Raw genomic sequence first — 19,881 nt, forward strand, 5'->3', positions numbered from 1 at the left:
GAAAGCTCTGCACGGGCCCCTGCTTCTATTAAGCCTTACTCTTCTCCTTTCCTTCCTCTGGATCCAGCTGAAACTACTCTCATCAAGCTTGGACAGAGACAGCAGGAACACTAAAGTGCAAATGCCACCAAAAGATCAATCAATGATATTTACTGAGTGTTTGTACTCTGGCCAGAGGACCGTACTAAGTATCTGGGAGAGAACAACAGAGCAAGCAGAGAAAATCCCTGCTCTCAAGGAGTTTACAGTCTAGAGAGGGATGTGATAACACCTGTGAGGTAAGAAGTGGTAGAATGCAAGAGATCAAATGGGACGGTTGAATGGGAGAGAGGGAGAGGTCAGCGGGGGAGGTCCGAGCACATAATATGCTAAACTACATTCACACACACATCAATGATTGAAATTCAGTACAGTTAAAAGTGTGGTCTCATCTGTGATGTAAAGGACTTACCCGGCTAACAGTGTGGTCCTTATCTGAAATTTCTTGCCGATTGCGTGAGGCGGCTTTCTTATACTCTTGAGTCAACTCAAAATTCTGTTCTTCTAGGAGCCCTCGAGCCAACCGCTCTGACTCAGCCTTGGTTTCGGCTAGGTCCAATTGTGCTGCAAGAGTTTCTCTGCAAAGGAACATTTTAAGAGTTCCGTAATAAACCTAAACACTTCGTGCTACAAAATAAACCAATTTAGATTGTTTTTTCAAATGGATCACTTCTAAAAACATTGCCTTTTAAAGCTTCACGAGATATATTATCTTCTCTCAAGGCAGACTGTAGAATCTGTGAAACAATTTTGCAAAGAGAACGAACCTTTTATTCCCCCCCCCCCCCTTAGCACTTAGAACAGTGTTTCTCACAGTAAGTGCTAACAAATGCCATCATTATTATTATTATTAACTACGCCTCTATCTCTCTATCGTTATGAAAACTAGAAAGGATCAGCTATTAAACCCAGTAACTCCCACTTCAACTCCAAGGAAGAGACATTAGAGTTAGATCTTCTCTATTAAAATCAAGCGTTCTAAAGTTTGTGATTAGACCCTGGGTTTTCATTTCTTTTCCTACTGACTTTTCCTCAAGACTTATTGTGGTTTATTTCATTCCCAACTAAACCGGCCCCAAAAGCGGCTGGTTTTTAGAGAGGTTTTTAGAGAACCTTTTTCTAAAACTGCAATACCACTCTTCCATGCCTCGCAAAACTCCACCTCTAGTATTCTCCTCTGCCTGGACTGGGGGGTGCCTTGGGAATGGGGGAAGAGAAGCAGCGTGGTTCAGTGGAAACAGCATGGGCTTTGGAGTCAGAGGTCATGGGTTCGAATCCCAGCTCTGCCACTTAGCTGTGTGACTGTGGGCAAGTCACTTAACTTCTCTGTGCCTCAGTTACCTCATCTGTAAAATGGGGATTAAGACTGTGAGCCCCACGTGGGACAACCCGATTCCCCTGTGTCTACCCCAGTGCTTAGAACAGTGCTCTGCACATAGTAAGCGCTTAACAAATACCAACATTATTATTATTATGTGACCTGTTGCATCACTCGGTGCAAGCCCTGGAACTCCAGGGGGGTTAGCCAGTTGGCAAGTGGCAACGCCTAAATTTCAGGGAGTGTGAGGTCAAGCAGGGCACCCCCAGCCTCTGAGGGTTGCACAGTGATAGATAAGAAGGATCAGACCATCCCCCCTCAGTTTCTGAGGTCCTTTCCGGATGACTAGCTGCTAAAAATAAAAAATCCCCAGGCAGACACTGCAGTAAGCACCGGGCAAGCCTGCTATCTCTGCAATGGCCCTGCACCCATGAGAACGGCACAAATTAGGCTGGTGAGGCAAAGGTGACAGAATGGTTGACAAAGTGTCTACAGCAGCAGATATTAGGAAAAAGTTCAATTCCTTATTTTTTTCATTTTAACTCCAGCACATTTTCAAAAACAGGGAATTTTCAGTGAAAAGCTGTTTAACCTTGAAACCAAAAAAAAGTTCAAATTATGCCACTTACTTGATAACAACAAACTCCTGAAACTCTGTTGGGGGAGGGATGAGGAGGAGGAGGGGGAAGGGGGCAGATTTTTACAATCAAAATCCCCAGACTTTGGAGGGAAGTTCCCAGAATAGGGGCATAGTAACTGTCATTACCTGGCTCTTTTTGCCGGGCCCTCCATCCCCTCCTCCCCGACCACCTGGGCAAACTCTGAGTACCAGGGGAGCTTTCCACTTCTTTGACTTAGGAAGCACTGGGCTCAGCATCACTGACATTTTGAGGCTCCCTACCAATACACTTTGCAATAAATACTGCTTTAATCAGACTCCTTAACTTTCACTACAAGGAAAATTTAACAAGCTTAAATATGTACGGCTACCCTGAAAGACACTGGACATACTTTTCATTATGCAGGTCTTGTATTTTCCTTAGATTTTCTCTGTTCTTCTCTTCAATTTCTTCTTTAAGTTCTTTTACCTGAGTTTTGTACAGTGTCTGCAAAACAGGCATCAAGAATAAACAACCATTTACTAGCCATTAAAAAACTCATCCTAGCGGTCGCAACTTCACAATATCGCTAAGATCCTCCCTTTCCTCTCCATTCAAACCGGTACCACATTAGTTCAATCACTCAGGCTATCCGGCTTAGATTACTGCATCAGCCTCCTTTCTCATCTCCCAAACTCCTGCCTCTCCCCACTCCAGTCCACACTTCACTCCGCTGCCCGGATTATCTTTCTACAGAAACGCTCAGGGCATGTCACCCTCCTCCTCCTCAAAAATCTCCAGTGGTTGCCTATCCACCTCCATATGAAACAAAAACTCCTCCCTATTGGCTTTAAAGCTTTCCAGCACCTTGGCCCCTGCTACCTCACCTCCTTTCTCTCCTTCTACAACGTAGCCCCCACATTTCGCTCCACTGTGCCTCGATCCCAAGTCCTGCCTCGGCCTGGAACGCCCGCCCTCCTGAAATCCACCAGACGATCACTCTCCACCCCTCTCTTCAAAGCCCTGTTGAAGGCACATCTCCACCAAGAGGCCTTCCCAGACGAAGCCCCACTTTTCTTCATCTCCCACTCCCTTCCGCATCACCTTGACTTGCTCCCTTTGCTCTTCCCCCCTCTCCCTGCCCCACAGCACTTATTTATATATCTGTAATTTAATGTATTTATATTGATGGCTGTTAACTTGTATTGATGTCTTTCTCCCCTCCTCTAGACTGTGAGTTCTTTGTGGGCAGGGACTGTCTCTCTCCATTGCTGCACTGTACTTTCCCAAGCGCTTAGTACAGTGCTCTGTACATGGTAAGCACTCAGTAAATACGGCTGAATGAATGAATGAATTGGGGAAACGGTTAAAATTAAAAGACAAATGCAATGCAGTTTATTATACCATTTCTTTACTGTAGGGGCAAATTTGTTTTGTGAATCAAACCATTTATATTCACTGTTTAACATCTTCAGGAGGATTTTAAGAAAACTTAGAATTCTAAAATATCTCTATTTACTTTGATGATTTTATTATACCCATGCAGTCATTTTGGATCAGATTATCTCTACCAACCATATATAATGAGCTACACATTATGATATGGAGGGCAAAATAATCTGATTTGGGGTATATCCTGACAACTGACCAATCATACTGGCTAGTCTAGATTTTGAGTATTATTTCCAGTATTTCCAGTGTGAAAATAAAGGCATTTAGACGTACTGTGGTTTTTCGGGTTTTTTTAATAAAAAAGCACACTCCCCCTTGAGTGTGTATGAGAGAGGTTGGGGAGTGGAGGGGTAGAGAATCCCAGACTTCTTCTACTCTTGGCCTCATTATGAGTGAATGGATTTCCCTGACATTTCCCTTATTTTATTTTTTGCCCCAAATAAACAATCAATTTACTATAGAACTTGGGAAGTTATCTGCTAGAAGCTTCCAAAACTGCAGGCCCTGTTTTGACTAGGAGAGTAGACGTTTGTTCTTGGAGCCTTCCTGAAAAGCCCCATCATCCAAATAATCTCCACCTCTCTAGTCGTGTCAACTCCCTTAGCCCTTTTGGGGACACCGTCTTATTCATCCCCTGTATTCATGTGATTAATTGGGGGGACCGGGAGGAGGAGTTTAATTGTGTCCCCAGTTGATACACGATTTTCCTCTTGTTCCCACTGTGCGTATTCAATGTGTCTAACTACCGCATTAGATTATAACTGGAGAGAAGGAGCATATCTTCTATTTTTAGTGTATTCTCCCAAGAATGAAAACAGGCTGCAGTGGCTACTTCTGACCATCATTCATTCAATCAATCCTATGGCCTCTACATCTGTCTGGTTTTTCACAAAAACTGATTTGGTTACAAGTTTCTCCTTCCCTATAAATGTTCATAAACTGATAACGATTGGAGAAGACCAGTCCATTCATTCATTCGTATTTATTGAGCGCTTACTGTGTGCAGAGCACTGTACTACGTACAAGGTGTGATCAAGCTCTCCCTTAAGAAGAGTGTCCCTTGTGAGAGATTTCAATTACTCTGCTTTCCCTACAGGGCAAGTAAGGGGTCAATTAACATCCCCCAAAACACTGCCCAGGATCACCTATCCGTGAACTAGTACGGCCCCAACTTCTCCTACCCTTTTCATTCAATAGTATTTTTGAGCGCTTACTTGAAAAAATACCAACATTATTATCATTTTTATTACCAGGCAGGCTTTTTAAAACACCACCACACTGCTCATACGTACTCCATTTCTGGTCAACCCGAAACCTCAACCTGCACCCAGGCCTCTTTCTGCTGTACTTACTCCTAGCCGGTCTTTTGAGAGGGCTTCTTTTTTCCCTTCTAAACTCTCCTTGCCCATATCCCTCTAGGATGCCAACCTGTTTTGGAAGACCGTGTTTCCAATATGCTGAAGCCACTGTGAATTCTAATCCCTGTGCGCTACCAATGGAAATTCCCCCAGGTTGCCTCTGACCACTCCTCGTTCTTTGTCGTCCTCTGACCAGCTGGGCATTCACCAACAGCAGGATGGACTTCCCTAGGAAGTCTGTCAATAATGAGGTTCATTCATTCAATAGTATTTATTGAGCGCTTACTATGTGCAGAGCACTGTACTAAGCGCTTGGAATGTACAAATCGGTAACAGATAGAGACAGTCCCTGCCCTTTGATGGGCTTACAGTCCAACTGGGGGGGGAAATAGACAGACAAGAACAATAGCAATAAATAGAATCAAGGGGATGAACATCCCATTAAAACAATAGCAAATAAATAGAATCAAGGTGATGTACATTTCATTAACAAAATAAATAGGGTAATGAAAATATATACAGTTGAGCAGAGGAGTACAATGCTGAGGGGATGGGAAGGAAGAGGGGGAGGAGCAGAGGGATAGGGGGGGAAAAGAGGGTTTAGCTGCGGAGAGGTGAAGGGGGGGCGGTAGAGGGAGTAGAGGGAGAAGGGGAGCTCAGTCTGGGAAGGCCTTGGAGGAGGTGAGCTGTAAAGCTGTAAAGCTGTGAGCTGTTACCCTAAAGCTGTAATGAGCCAAACAAGAGCTGGGAGCCCCCTGGCCTTCCACTTCCCACCCGCTTACCGACTGGAATGAACGCAGGGGGCCATCTGCTGCTTCCTAACACAGCCAGAGCTGGCCAAAAGGAAATGAGTGGATTAGCTGCACGGAAAGTTCCTAGAAACCAGTAGCAAAGCTTTCCACTTACCGAAAAATACTGTTCAGCCTCAAGCTGATCTTGTAGTTCCCGCATCTGGCCTTCATTTCCTCTATACTGCCTTAGAGAGAGAGAAAAGCGTTATGACCTCCATGATGATGCTAATCTTCCCTTAGGCCTTTTAAGGTGAATGTATTGCTAGAATCACTTTCAAAACTACCCTGGCCTGTCACTGTCATCACTGCATGGCTTCAGTATCTTAGTGAAGATAGGTGGTTCCTCTTCTCAGCTGCAGTTTAGGTGAAGCAAAGGCACTGTAAAGCCAGAGTGTTTGTTTACTTGGGACTGGGGGGAGGTGGGGCATGGGAGGGCTTGGGAAGGAAGATAAGGAAAACAAAATAGAAGCATCACATCCTGGGAGAACTGGCAGATTGTCAAGTATGACCATTTTTCATTTGAGAAATGGGCAGTTCTACAGTCTTTAGAGGAAATCAGAAGGGGAGGCTCAGTTCTTCTCGTATCTTGTTTCAGAACGAAAACTCCAGCCTGGCCCATGTTGAAACACACCTGGTGCGAGAAGCAGTGTGGCTCAGTGGAAAGAGGACAGGGTTGGGAGTCAGAGGACGTGGGTTCTAATCCGGCTCCGCCACTTGCCTGCTGCATGATCCTGGGCAAGCCATGTAACTTCTCTGTGTCTGAGATTAGATTAGATTAGAACCCAGGTCCTCTGGCTCCAAGACTCATGTTCCCTCCACTAGGCCACGCTGCTTCTCAAATTTTAAAACTTGCATAAATAATGAGCGGAATAAAGCCAAGAAATGTTCATTTTCATATATGGAACCTTACTTTGTGAGCTGAGCTAACTCAAAGTCCAGTAATCTTTTGGCTTCCAACAATGTATTGATTTCCTGTTTCAACTGCTTTTCTGAACCTTTCAAATGGTCTGCCTCAAGGGCCTGGCTCTTCAGTTCATTCTGTGTTAGCAGCCGTTTATTCATCTCCTGCTCCAACTGAAGATTGAGATTCTTTGCCTGTGAACAAAACAGTTTTGAACTTTAGTTATTTCCAATTTCAATAGTTCCTAATTTGAAGGACACACATACCAAGTATAATTCCTAACATTTTAGAAAATCCAAATACATCCTACCAAAATGTATGCTCATTCTTAGGGAACATATTTTCTACATGGCCCACTGATTTTGTAATTCAAATTTCAATTTAAAGAGTTTTGGGCCTTCTGTAAACTCCTTGTACATTGTACTCTCCCAAGTACTTAGTAGAGTTCTCTGCAAACAGTAAGTGCTTCATAAATAATGTTGATTAATTCCTTTGGGTAAGATGACCTGGGAACAAAGGATTAATGGTGATTCCTTGTTTTAAGAAGTTCAAGAAGGTTTTAGGAAGTATGGAAGTGTGCTACAAATCATCCCCCCATCTAAAAAGATAAAACTAAAGTTAAATACATATTCAAAAGGAAATGCAGGTGTGTTTTTGCTTTTTAAAATTATCTATATCCAAAATGTTAATGCAGAACCACAATTATTCACAGAATGTACAGCTATAAAATAAAATGCTTTCCTCGGCAGCTCAAATTCTACCTCTCATTCTTTAAATCCCTCAAACCTCTTTTCTCCTTGCCTTCTAACTGCATACCTTCTTCTGTACCTCATTTTTAACTCTCCTGCACTACTTTTTCAATCTGTCATACTTAGTGAGCGCTTACTGTGTACAAAGTACTAAGCACTTGGGCTGAAAGATATGTATCCTGCCAACACAAGCTTACAGTCTAGACGGGGTGACAGACACTCATATAAATAATAATTATGGTATTTATTAAGCGCTTACTATGTGCCAAGCGCTGATTATGAATATTTACATAGGTGTTGCGTGGCTGAGGGAGGGGTGAATAAGTGAGATAGCATTACAAAAGGGAGTGAGAGAAGAGGAAATAAGCATTTAATAAGGTTTTGAAGGTGGAGAGAGTGATCTTCTGTAGGATATGAAGAGGGACAGTGTTCCAGGTCACAGACAGAGCATTGGGTGAGAGGTTGGCAGTCAGATTCATGCATTCAGTCGTATCTACTGAATGCTTACTCTGTGCAGAACACTATGCTAAGTGCTTGGGAGAGTACAATATAACAATAAACAAACACACTCCCTGCCCGTAATGAGCTTACAGTCTAGAGGAGGAGAGAGACATTAATATAAATAAATGAATTACAGATATGTTCCTAAGCGCTGTGGGGCTGGGAGAGGGGATGAATAAAGGGAGCAAGTCAGGGCAACGCAGAAGGGAGTGGGAGAAGCAAAAATAAGGGTTTAGGCAAGGAAGGCCTCTTGGAGGAGACAAGTCTTCAATAAGGCATTGAAGGGGAGAAGTGCAAATGTAGGTTTTGAAGAGGAAGGGCATTCAAGGCTAGAGGAGGGCAAGGGGTCTGGGGGAATGGGAGAAGATGATGGGAAGATGCTGAATAGGAGGATAGATGTGGACAGGAAGATATCTCCTCCTACCCACAACTGATTTTAGCATCCATCTTCCCACTAGACTGGAAGCTTCTTGAGAGCAGGGATCAGGTCTACTAATTTTCCTGAACTTTGGAAAGTTTCTAATATAGTGTTTTCCACTCAGTAGGCTACCCAAGAAATATTCCTGATTTGTAGCCCCTCCCCACTTCAAATCTGCCAGACCATAGGCAGCTCTCCCCATCTTCAGAGCTCTCCTAAAAATTCCAAGAAATGTTTCTCAATTACTGCCCAGTTGTTTTTCATGTTTGTATTTCTATTGTTTCATCTTTCCTACAGGTATGTTGCCGTTTTCTTCTCCCCACTTAACTTATAGATTGTGAGCTTCTTGGGAGCTAAGGACTATGTCTAATTCTCATCCGAGTATTTTATCCCCAGGTTTAATATTCACTCAGAACTTACTATTAACAATACTATTTCTTCTTCCCTTGGCATTTACTTAACCTATGACTTATACGCTCATCGGTACTTATGTATAATTATTGAACTTATGGGCTTGGGAGTCAGCAGGTCATGGGTTCTAATCCAGGCTCTGTCACTTGTATGCTGTGTGACCCCGGACAAGCCACTTCACTTTTCTGTGGCTCAGTTACCTCACCTATAAAATGGGGATTGAGACTGTGAGCCCAATGTAGGGCAGGGACTGTGTCTACCCTGATTTGCTTGTATCCACTCCAGAGCTTAGTACAGTGCCTGGCACAGAGTAAGTACTTAAGAAACACCACAATTATCATTATTATTCCACCCTGTCATACACTTTATTACTATGGAAACATGGACCTGGGAGTCAAAGGACCTGCATTCTACTCCCAGTTCTACCATCTGCCTGCTGCGTGACCTTGGACAAGAATGCATGAGGTTTTTCTTGCCTCCAGGAAAGGATTTGGGGGGAAAAGTAGGAGCTTGGAGGTTTCATCCTGCCTTTTTACCTCTGCTGTGAACTGAACATCTACTGGTATTGCTCCAAGTGGTCTGGTCTCCAGATCTCTAGAGAGCTGATGAAACCATCTCGCTCTCCTCCATCAGACCTGACCTTACCGTTCCACACTGAAATCTCAAGGCAGGAGAGGTAGAATGTGGGGTGGGGGGAAAACACGACTTGCTTCTCGGAGGCGCTGTAAACATTCATCAGCATTTGCCTGTTTCAAGGCTGGGCTGTCCCAGGGTTATATTTTGGAAAACCAATCACCCTAATCCAGAAGAGAAGCTCCTCAAAGACAGGATCTCATCTCCTCAGTCCTACTTATATTCGTGGAACATTTACTTCAGAGCTGCACACACAGAGCACACACCCAGACCATCAATCACCTCTACAGAATCCAAAAGTATTTCTCCAAACTGGTCACCCAAACTACCAATATGCCCATCCCTTCCTCGGGTCTACTTAATTACTTAAAACATCAAATTATTTCCTCACCTCATCCTCTGCCCTCCGTTTTTGTTCGGTGACTTGCTCCAGCTTCTGCTGGGACTGCTTCAGGTCAACATCCAGCATAGAACATTTTTTCTCAGTCTGCACAGCTCTATTTTCAGCTTTTTCTCGGGCTGCCCTCTCTTCTTTCACTTTTTTTTCCATCTCTGATTATGAAAAGATGCACCCGATACATTAGAGGCTCTAACAGCAGAACAGTTCTCCCTTCGTCAATTGCACAACTGTGTCCCGGTGAACAAGAGGGTAAAAAACTGTTCTGGTGTGTGGTAAGTCCTTATGATTTGGGGGTCGTTTCATTGAGAAAGTTTCTGGACCTCAGAAGAATGGGGCTATAATTCACTAAAGAGAACTGGAATCCTGGTTCTCATCAAAAAAATGTATTCCCATGGGTCAATAAGAATCCAGTTTTGACTCCATGACTCTGAGGATAGAGAGGAATGTGGGTTTTCCTGGGACTGCTGTAGCTGACCAGAGGTCAGGAAGACAAACAGACCTTACTTGCAGCAACCCTACAAAACAATCACTTCAGAAAATGTACTTGTCCCTATTCCCATTAAAGAATTGGGGATGAAAATTTTTATAAATTTCAATTCCTATGGGAGTTTTGATTTTTTAAAAAAGTCAGACACATGGAAGATATGTTTTTCCAATGACACAAAACTTTTCAAAGGCTTACATGTCCAAAAATACCCTTTATCTAGGGTCTCACTTCTAGATCATTTGCTAACTTCTAGTGGGAATATTTTCCTTTAAATAGTAAAGTGTGAATTCCTGGACTGACCAAAGCATTTGTTCAAAAGAGAAATCTGTCCAAATAACTACATAATATAACCTTACAAACTATGCACAATTCAATATAGAAATGTGAAAATGACCACTTACCACACATTGCTGCTGATTTTGCCTCTTCAATAGATTGATGCTTGTCAGTTAGCCGAGCTTTGGTCACTTTATGCTCATTTACTTCCTGTTCTAGTCGCTGTTGTAGTGATTTGAGTTTGTAATTCAAATCTATTTCCAAATTATTCTTTTCCTAAATATTGTGTGTGATTAAAGCATAAAGACCACTCATCAGCAAAATGAATTTAGAGCAAGAGGATCACATGGGCCCAAAGGGTCTGAAATAAAGAGCTCAAGGTTCTTTCCCGGCTTCCTTCCTTCTAACCTATGGTCAGAAACTCACCAGAAACAGATTTAACAAGGGACTCTCATTAGAAGAAAGTACCCAGAGACATTCCAAACCCCACAAGTATGTTATAATGATGTCATCTCTAGGCATAATGAATGAACACGAGACACAGTTCATCAGGGCCCATACACGCTGACCGAGCTTGGGCGGCCAGGCCCGCAGAGCTTACCGAATATTCCAGACTTTAAAGTCCCTCTGGAATCCTTCTGTACCACCTCCTCCCTCCTTAATCCTTAATGAATTAACTCACCAGCTCTTTTATCAGTAAAATAGATACCAACAAGCTTGAATTTTCCCCGAGTCTCACGCCTGCCTTCCCTCAACATTCATTTTCCACCTTATTCATTTCTCCTTTCCACCTGTAATGCATGAGGAAGTCTTCCATCTACTCTCAGAATCTACTATCTGTGTCCTGGACCCCACTCACTCTCATCTCTTAAGAGCATTTGCTCTTCCCTTCAGATATACTCACATTTGCTCTGTCTTCAAATATGCTATCTCTCCTACTAAAGAACCTTCAATACCTTTTGGATATCGCCACATCTCCCTTGCCTCTCTTCTGGCTCTCTTTTTTTAGGCTCACCACAAACTGGTTTCCACCTCCCTCAGCACGGAGACAGTGCTCACCCAAGTGTCCACCAACCTTTTCTTTGCCAAGTTTAATAGGATCTACTTCCTTCTCCACCTTTTTAGTCTACTTCATTGGCTCCCCCTCTACTGCTCAGGCCCTAGCTAAAGGTATTCCACAAGGCACTGCTCTGGGTCGCCTTCTCTTTTTGCTATATACCCATGTCTCAGGGAGTTCATCCACAGACGTGGCTTCAGCTAGAATCTTTGTGTAGATGACTCCCAAACCTATCTCATCTGCCCCACAACGCTGCTTCCATATGGATGTTCCAGTGGTACACTTTATATTCAACTGGGCTAAAACTAAACTCCTCAAAGCCTCCCCCAAACCTAAACCCATTCCTTCCCTGTCTTTCCCATAAAAGCCAGTACCATCCTCCTCCCTGTCCCTAAAACTTGCTACCTTGGTCACGTAGTCACATTCGACTCCTTGCTACCTTTTAATCTTTGCTGTCAAGCTGTTGCTACATTCTGCCAGTTCTTCCCATATATTTCTTCAATCTGCACCGTCCTTTCCACCCAGATGACCACCATCTCAGTTCAGGCACTTGTCAGGTTTGGCCTAGACCATTGCCTTCCCCCAAATTCAACCCACGCACCTCACCATGATGGGGGAGGGTTACAGCTAGACCAGCCTGCTGGGACACTTAGAGTGCTTCACCAAGGTGGACTGGCTCAGGCCCAGCAGGAATCCTGAAAATGCCAGGCCTCAGAGGACTGCAGCAGCTACTGAAGCAACCACGTGCTGGATGGTAGGCTGCAGGCACCTCACCCATAAATGGGTCTTGCATGCAAAACACCCCCCTAATTCACTTCCCAGTGTTCTGAACTCCTACCAGCCTATTAGGTTATTGCATCCCTTGACCTGGTGGGAGAATAACCGGCAGGATAAGAGAGCACAAAACTGATGTGTTATCATCCATTCCTTCTAGCAAGCACTCAGATAATAATAATAATAATAATAATAATAATTTTGGTATTTGTTAAGTGCTTACTATGTGCCAAGCACTGTTCAAAGCACTGGGTAGATATAAGGTAATCAGGTTGTCCCACATGGGGCACACAGTGTTAATCCCCATTTTACAGATGAGGGAACAGAGGCACAGAGAAGTTAAGTGACTTGCCCAAAGTCACACAGCTGATACGTGGCAGAGCCAGGATTAGAACCCATGACCTCTGACTCCCAAGCCCAGGCTCTTTCCACTGAGCCACATTGCTTCTCTGAAAAGGGCCTGGGCTCGCCCATCACTCTTGACCGGAGGCTCTGTTTTCATCACTGGACTGCAGCTTCCTGGTCTCCTTGACTCCAACCACTCCAATCTAACATCTATACCATACTCCGTGGCTTTGATCATCTTCCTAAAATGTTTTCTGGATTATGTCTCTCCCCGCCTCCAAAACCTCCATGGTTACTCATCTCTCTAAGACAAATTCCTGCCCTTTGGCTTCAGGGCTCTCCACCCGTGCTCTCCTTATTACATAACATATCCGTTCTCTATATTCCTGCTTCTCCCCAGTTTGTGCTTTGCTTTCCACCTAAGTGGTATGATCTGGCCTCTCCTGCCCCTGGCTCTTTGGTCATGTCCACCGCCCTGCCTGAAACCCTCCCCGCCAGCAGAACATGACTCTACTGAGCTTCAAAGGCCTCTTGAAAACCCGTTCCTCCAGGATGAACTCAGTCAACCCTTCAGTCAACTCAGAAAGTACACATTTACAGTTACCCGGAACACTCATGTACTCAGTCTAGGTGCTCTACTGGTTATTAACATCTATCTTTCCCTTCCCTTGTTATAACCATGTATACTTCTGTTTTTCCTTCTAATTGAAAATAACTTATGTCTATCTCCTCTGTTAGACTCTAAGCTTCTTGAGGGCAAGGCTCAGGTCTTTCATGTGCAGTGTATTCTTCCAAATGCTTAGAACAGTACTCTGTACTCAGCAATCAATAAATACTAATTGATTAAATCCCTCAAACCCACCTCCCTAAACTTTTCCATCACTGGCAATAGTATGAGACCCTTCCCTGACCCCCAGGTTCATAATCTTGGAGTACTCTCTCTCCTCTCCCTCATTCAACCGATCACCAAGCACTACTGATCCTTCCTCTGCAATTATTTCCCAGATTTCCTCTCCATCTATATGGCCAAGGCACTATGAGAAGCCCTAATATTAAATTACATCTCAGTCACTGTCACTGGCTTTTCCTTGCTCCCCCACCTCCTTGTGGTCACTCTTCTACAACTCAGAGCTCTCGACCAGGGGCTTAACCTCCTTATACTTAGGTTACTCAGTTCCTAACTTCTGTCCCATCCCAAGTTACGTTCTCTACTCCACAAACAAGGCTGTTCACAATCTCTTGTCCTCCAAATACCACAATGTCACTTCACTCACCTAGCATTTCTCCACACTCCACTTCATATTATGCCCCTCTGCTCCTTCAAATCTCTACTTCAAGTCCTGCATGAAACCTTTTCAGATTAAGCCAGGTGAGTTAATATCCCCCAGAACCTTATCATCTTCATATACTTCAGCACAGTACATCTACAATATGCTTGTTACTAGTATTCTAAATTATTTTCCCAATGGTGGTACTTTCATTCAACAATAGTCATGTGTTTGTCCTGTTTCCCTTTTAGAATCTGGCATTTGAGGACAGGATTCGTGTCTTAAATTTCCTTTCACTCCAATCTCTGTGGATTTTTCATTTATATATCTCTGAAGGGAGTCAGTGTGACTTATTGGTCAGAGCGTGGGATTAAGTGAAGAGACGGAGGTTCTAGTCCCAGCTCCACAACGTGCCTGTAGTAGGATCACTTAACATCTTTGTGCCTCTTATCCCACATCTGAAAAATGGGGATAAGAACACTGCTCCCCCTCAGACTGTGAGACCCATTTGGGACAGGGATTGTGCCCAATTCAATTATCTTGTATCTACCCCAATGCTAAGCATAGCGCAAGGCACCCAGTAAGAACTTAATATACGCTGTATATTAAGGATGGAAAATCCAAACTAAAAGGAATGGAACAGAATCTTGCATGAATATGGTCCTATGCTTTTACAGAGACTTAAATAAACTTTAAATAAACTTAAATAAACTTTAGTACCAGAAGCTGAGAGTTAGTTTATAAAAACAGACTCCTAATGCGTTCAGGGTTAGATGAGCTTTACGTTAGTTCTCTCTGAAACTCACAGTGTACTTCTAGAATCCTTACCTTTTCAGAGTGATTGAGCAGATCTTGAGCCTCTTTTCTTTCTCCTTCTACCCTCTCAAGATTATGCTTGAGGTGCTTCACTTCTTCTTGTAAAGATGTAATTCGAGCTAATATTTCAGGACAAAAAACCAAAACTCATTACCCCTATTTCCTGAAGGAAAGAATGTGTCAGTTCTATGCAATACTGCAAAAACTTGTCTTGAATTTAGAAAAAAAATATAGCTGAATCCTGAATATAACAAATACTACTTCTGAGAGAAAATATGAAAACCATTTCGGCTCAGGAGCAGTTTTACTTGTTAAAACTAGAACAATTTCATATGAAAATCTATCTTCTTTAATAACCCACGGAACGCTCTTGATCAGTCCCAGCATTTGTCCCTCAAAGTGTAAGGAATCTGAATCAACAGAACGTTACTTTCCTTCTAGAGACACCAATTTCATATTGTATAAGAAGTGAAATCAGGATCGACAGACTGTTTCTTTCCTTCTCTAGATGCCAATTTCATATTGGTTAAGATGTGATTTCTCTTTGGAAACCAGGCTTCAAAAGGTTGCTTTTCAACTTATGTCTTCCTAGGCAAAAGCACTCACTGAACTGACCAAATGGTGATAGTACCATCCAATCACAACAAACACAGGTCAGAGGCTGAACAGCTGAGAAAGCCTACTGCAAGGAAGAAGAAAAGAGATAAGGAGGCCGAGATTTGCGTAGAGAAAAGAGGTAAAGGTAATCGATTAAACGTGTGTATGGTGGGAGAAGAGTGAATGGGCCTGGAGGGATTCCCTGGAAAGGGAAGCAACATGGTCAGGTGGATAAAGCACGGGCCTGGAAGTCAGAGGACTGGGGTTCTAATCCCAGCTCCACCACTTGTCTGCTGTGTGACCACAGGCAAATCACATCATTTCTCAGAGCCTCAGTTACCTCATCTGGAAAATGGGGAATAAGACATTAGCCCCATGTGGGACATGCATTGTGTTCAACCTAACTTGTATCTACCTCAATGCTTAATACAGTGTCTGGCACATAGTAAATGCTAAACAAATAGCTTTTAAGGAAAAAAAAAAGGAATGTGAAGAGAGGCCAAGTTGATCATGCATGTAATGGAAGGAAACTGTGTATTCAAGTGACGAGAGGAGTTGTAAGCTCTTTAAAGGTAGGGACGACATCTTTTGCTTCTGTTGTTCCCTCTCAAGTTATTTATTGGAAGGCTACAACTGAACAAAATTCAAATTTTTTTGCTCTTAAAAATGTGTTCCTTTTATTTGACCAATAACTGCATCTAAATAAAAAGTTATCTTCCATACAAGGTATATCACTTGCCCCATCGCTATCTAAATCAGAGAAATCTTGAATAACATTTTAATAGAATTAATTTCCCCATTCCACTGGGACTTCTGTAAAGAAAACCATCTTTTATTATTGGTCATTTTGTCAATCGGGAAACGTTCTTTTTGAAGAGAGCAGAATCAGTCTTAATTTTTTTTTTTGGAAAGTTTTAAACCAGTGAAGCTGAATCTGTTCAAAAGCTAGAAGGAGAGTCATCTTATGGACATTTTATATTGAAACCTCCAAAACTGACCTTTATATAAGCATTTATCATTGGAGGGCCTATTCATTCTTCTCTTTTCCCAGATGACCTAGAAATTAGTGTTCTTATTCGATCTAAAAAAACACTCAATATTTCTTCCTAACTCAAAATTCTTTCCTAGCTTTATTTTTACAAGAAACAATGACCACCGCCTCACTTCTGAACAACGCTGAAAAAGATCAGCTTAAACTACAGAGTTATGAATCTAAAAGTAGGTCAGAAAACACAACCTTGAGAATTGGAGAATAACCTGAACAGCAGTTCTGACGACCACATGAAAAACACATCCTACAAAAAGTCTGCAGTTTTGATGCTTTCGTGTACAAAAATAGGCTGGTACGTCAAGAGAACTCTGAGCAAATGAACAAAGAATGTGCCGATAAAGAGGCTCATTAGACAGGCCGAACAGTGACCCCTCCAAGTGAGCATCGAACTGGGAAGAGGTAAATGCAACAATTTAAAATTAGCCCTTTATTTAAAGGGACCTGAAAGCTTACTGGGATGTTTTTTACATTTTTGTTCAACTTTTGCACACTACGCATTTTGACAGGAATAAGGAAGCGTGAGACCCGAAAACCTAGGAGAGACTGATGCACGAGCTACTTGGAAAATATCAAAGTGATTTTCTCAAAATGAAGTCAATTTTATATACATACGCATGTAAATACCTGTTTAAAAATAAATATAGATTTATATATGTGTGAGTATGGAGCTGTTCTTAAAATAAGTGTACCGCTGGCCACACCCATGGAAGACATGAAATAGGAAAGTGGAAGGCGATGCTGTCGGCGCCCAAGATTCAGCACTCCCCCACCAGGATCACAGAGCCAAATCCCATTCTGCCCCCGATAATGCCAGGGATCTCTGAGGTCGGAGGAGTATGGGCCACCCATCTGCCCCATTCCCAGGTGGCGGAGCCCTAACTTAAACCCAGCTCCCTCACTCACAGATTGGAGATACTACCCACCCTTCATTTCGGGGCTCAGGCTTCTCCCAGGTTCAGAGATTTTACTGATTAGGAAGCTAAATCCCAATAATTGTGCTCCATATCTGACCCCTGTTCAAAAAGGTTCTGGGTGGTGGCATTACTTGGTAGAAAAACGGGTAGATAGGTAGATTGATTTCTGACATGTCTGGGGTCAAATCACTTTTTCAGTCTTCGATGGTTATTACCTTGTAGATCTCCAATCATTTCAGATCCTTGACTTCTATCCCTCCGTTCCGCTTCCAAGGCAGCTTGCAGCTGGTAATAATCCTTGTCCACTTGAGATTTGGAACTTTCTAATACTCTGTTCCTCTCCTGAAGTTCCCTGTTCAGCGACTCTAACTGACTTATTGTTTTGTTCATCTCTGTGTTGCTTTTTCTTAATCTTCCTGCTGTATCCGATTCGGTCCTCAGGAAGTCATTGGCTTCTTCTAGCTACGAAAGGAAGAAAGCAAGTAGGTGTGCAGCTGAGAAGCAGTTGACAAGCTCAATTATGACTACAACCACGGAGGCAAGGGGAGAAAAGGAACTGAACTATAGGACTTACTTGCTTTTGTAACTGGGCCACCTTCTCATTTGCAGCCTGTGAATTCTGACTGACTTTCTTCAGATCTTCTAATTGATCTTTTAATGTAGACACTAATAGGAGAAAGAATGAAGGTTTTGATTCAGCACTTAATCACGTGTGGCGGGAGCAACTTGCTAGACCTCTAAAATGTTCTTACGTGCTTAAGGCTACAAAATGTCAGCTACATGAGGCAGCTTCGTAAAGCCAAATTCTGCTCAAGACTACTTGGAGGCACCTGAGAAGCAGCATGGCCTTGTGCCAAAAGCATGGCCCTGGGATTCAAAGCAACTGGGTTCTAATCCCAGCTCTGTCATGTGCCAGCTGTGCGGCCTTGGGCAAGTCACATAACTGCTCCGTGCCTCAGTTTCCTCATCTGAAAATTAGGGATTCAACACCTGGCCTCCCTCCTGCTTAGACTGTTAATGCTGAGGGGGACAGGGACTGTGTCTGACCTGATTAGCTTTGACATCTACCCTAATGCTCAGTAGAGTGCTTGGCACAAGGTAAGCACTTAAGAAGTAAACTACAGTTAATATCTTTTTTTATAAATGGTATTTGATAAGCACTTATTATGTGTCAAATACTGTATGACATAGTGCTAGGGGAGATATAAGTTAATTAGACTGGACACAGTCCCTGTCCCACAAGGGGCTCACTGTTTAAGGAGAAGGGAGAACAGGTATCCCCACTTTCCAGTTAAGAAAATTGAGGCACAAATAAGTTAAGTGACCTTCCCAAGGTCATACAGCAAGCAATTGACAGAGCTGGGACTGGTAGCCAAGTCCTGACTCTCAGGCCCGTGCTCTCTCCATTAGGCCACGCTACTTCTCACCTCTACTACAAGTGAAGATGAAGTGGAGGCACTGGATAAGTTCCAAAATAAATTCTGAATTATGTTGCTAAATTGAAATATTCCACAGAACATTCCAAAAACATGGACAAATTACCTTCATTTTCTGCATTTCGTCTCCTCTCATTCTCCTGATCAGCTTTTCTTTGGTACTCATTCGCTTTATGTTGGAGCAACATTTTTTCCTTTTCAAACTGAGACACTGTAGACTCTAAACTTTTCCTTTGATTTCCCTGAAAGTATAAACATTGGCATATTTATTCTTACCCTAGGATTGTTGAGACGGTATTCTTTCTGCAATTTCTGTATGATTCCCCAAGAAATTAAAATATAAACAAGCAAAATACTGAACTGGGAATGAGTAAACCCGGTTCCCTAAACTTTCAGACTTTTATAATACAAGGCCCATACAATATGAAGTTTTGCTCCAGTGGGCACTCTCTATCACTTAATTGTTGAGAGAGCACAATACAAAAGACTTAATAATAATGATGATGACTATGTGTCAAGCACTGTTCTAAGTGCTGGGGAAGATACAAGGTAATCAGGTTGCCCCGTGGGGCTCACAGTCTCAATCCCCATTTTGCAGATGAGGGAACTGAGGCCCAGTGAAGCGAAGTGACTTACCCAAAGTCACACAGTTGACAAGTGGTGGAGCCAGAATTTATAACCCACAACCTCTGACTCCCAAACCCGTGCTCTTCCACTAAGCCATGCTGCACATTCCCTGACCATGGTGTTGCATAACAGCCTGACGGGAGTCAAAAGTAACCAAAATTTCCTCCAGTTACTCTGAATGCCAAGATTCCCTAGAACTACATTTGCCCTGCCCTCAAATGCCATGTTCAACTGTTCACTCTCCAATGGCTTCTTCTCCAGTGTTTTTAAACATACCCACATCTCCCCATCCTAAAAAAACCCTCCCTTGACCCCAAGGTTCCCACCAATTATCGCCCCATCCTCCTCCAACCATTCGTCTCCAAACTCCCTTAATGAGCTGTATACACCCGCTGGCTCAAGTTCCTCTCCTCCAATTCTCTCCTTCACTCCCTCCAATCTGGCTTCCATTCCCCTTCGCTTTACCAAAACAACACTCTCAAAGTTCACTGATGACCTCCTTCTTGCCAAATCCAACGGCCTCTACTCCATCCTAATCCTCCTCAACCTCTCAGCCTCTGACACTATCAACCACTCCCTTCTTCCGGAAACATTATCCAACTTCGGCTTCACTGACACTGTCCTCTACTAATTCACCTCCTATTTTCTCTGACCGCTCATTCT

General features: G+C 43.0%; 1 protein-coding gene across 1 annotated transcript in view; it reads right to left on the reverse strand.

Annotated features, from left to right (window-relative positions):
* Positions 1-19,881, reverse strand: part of ROCK1 (Rho associated coiled-coil containing protein kinase 1) — a 163,566-nt gene that overhangs the window by 25,050 nt on the left and 118,635 nt on the right. The window contains exons 14-23 of the mRNA XM_029068629.2: positions 18,698-18,833; positions 17,730-17,821; positions 17,371-17,617; positions 14,606-14,712; positions 10,459-10,609; positions 9,562-9,722; positions 6,468-6,652; positions 5,673-5,742; positions 2,369-2,463; positions 452-617 (exon numbers count right to left, since the gene is read on the reverse strand). Coding sequence (XP_028924462.1) covers positions 452-617; positions 2,369-2,463; positions 5,673-5,742; positions 6,468-6,652; positions 9,562-9,722; positions 10,459-10,609; positions 14,606-14,712; positions 17,371-17,617; positions 17,730-17,821; positions 18,698-18,833 — 1,410 coding nt within the window. The remainder of the gene's footprint in view (positions 1-451; positions 618-2,368; positions 2,464-5,672; positions 5,743-6,467; positions 6,653-9,561; positions 9,723-10,458; positions 10,610-14,605; positions 14,713-17,370; positions 17,618-17,729; positions 17,822-18,697; positions 18,834-19,881) is intronic.

The sequence above is a fragment of the Ornithorhynchus anatinus genome, chromosome 7 (genome assembly GCF_004115215.2).
Source record: "Ornithorhynchus anatinus isolate Pmale09 chromosome 7, mOrnAna1.pri.v4, whole genome shotgun sequence".
NCBI lineage: Eukaryota > Metazoa > Chordata > Mammalia > Monotremata > Ornithorhynchidae > Ornithorhynchus > Ornithorhynchus anatinus.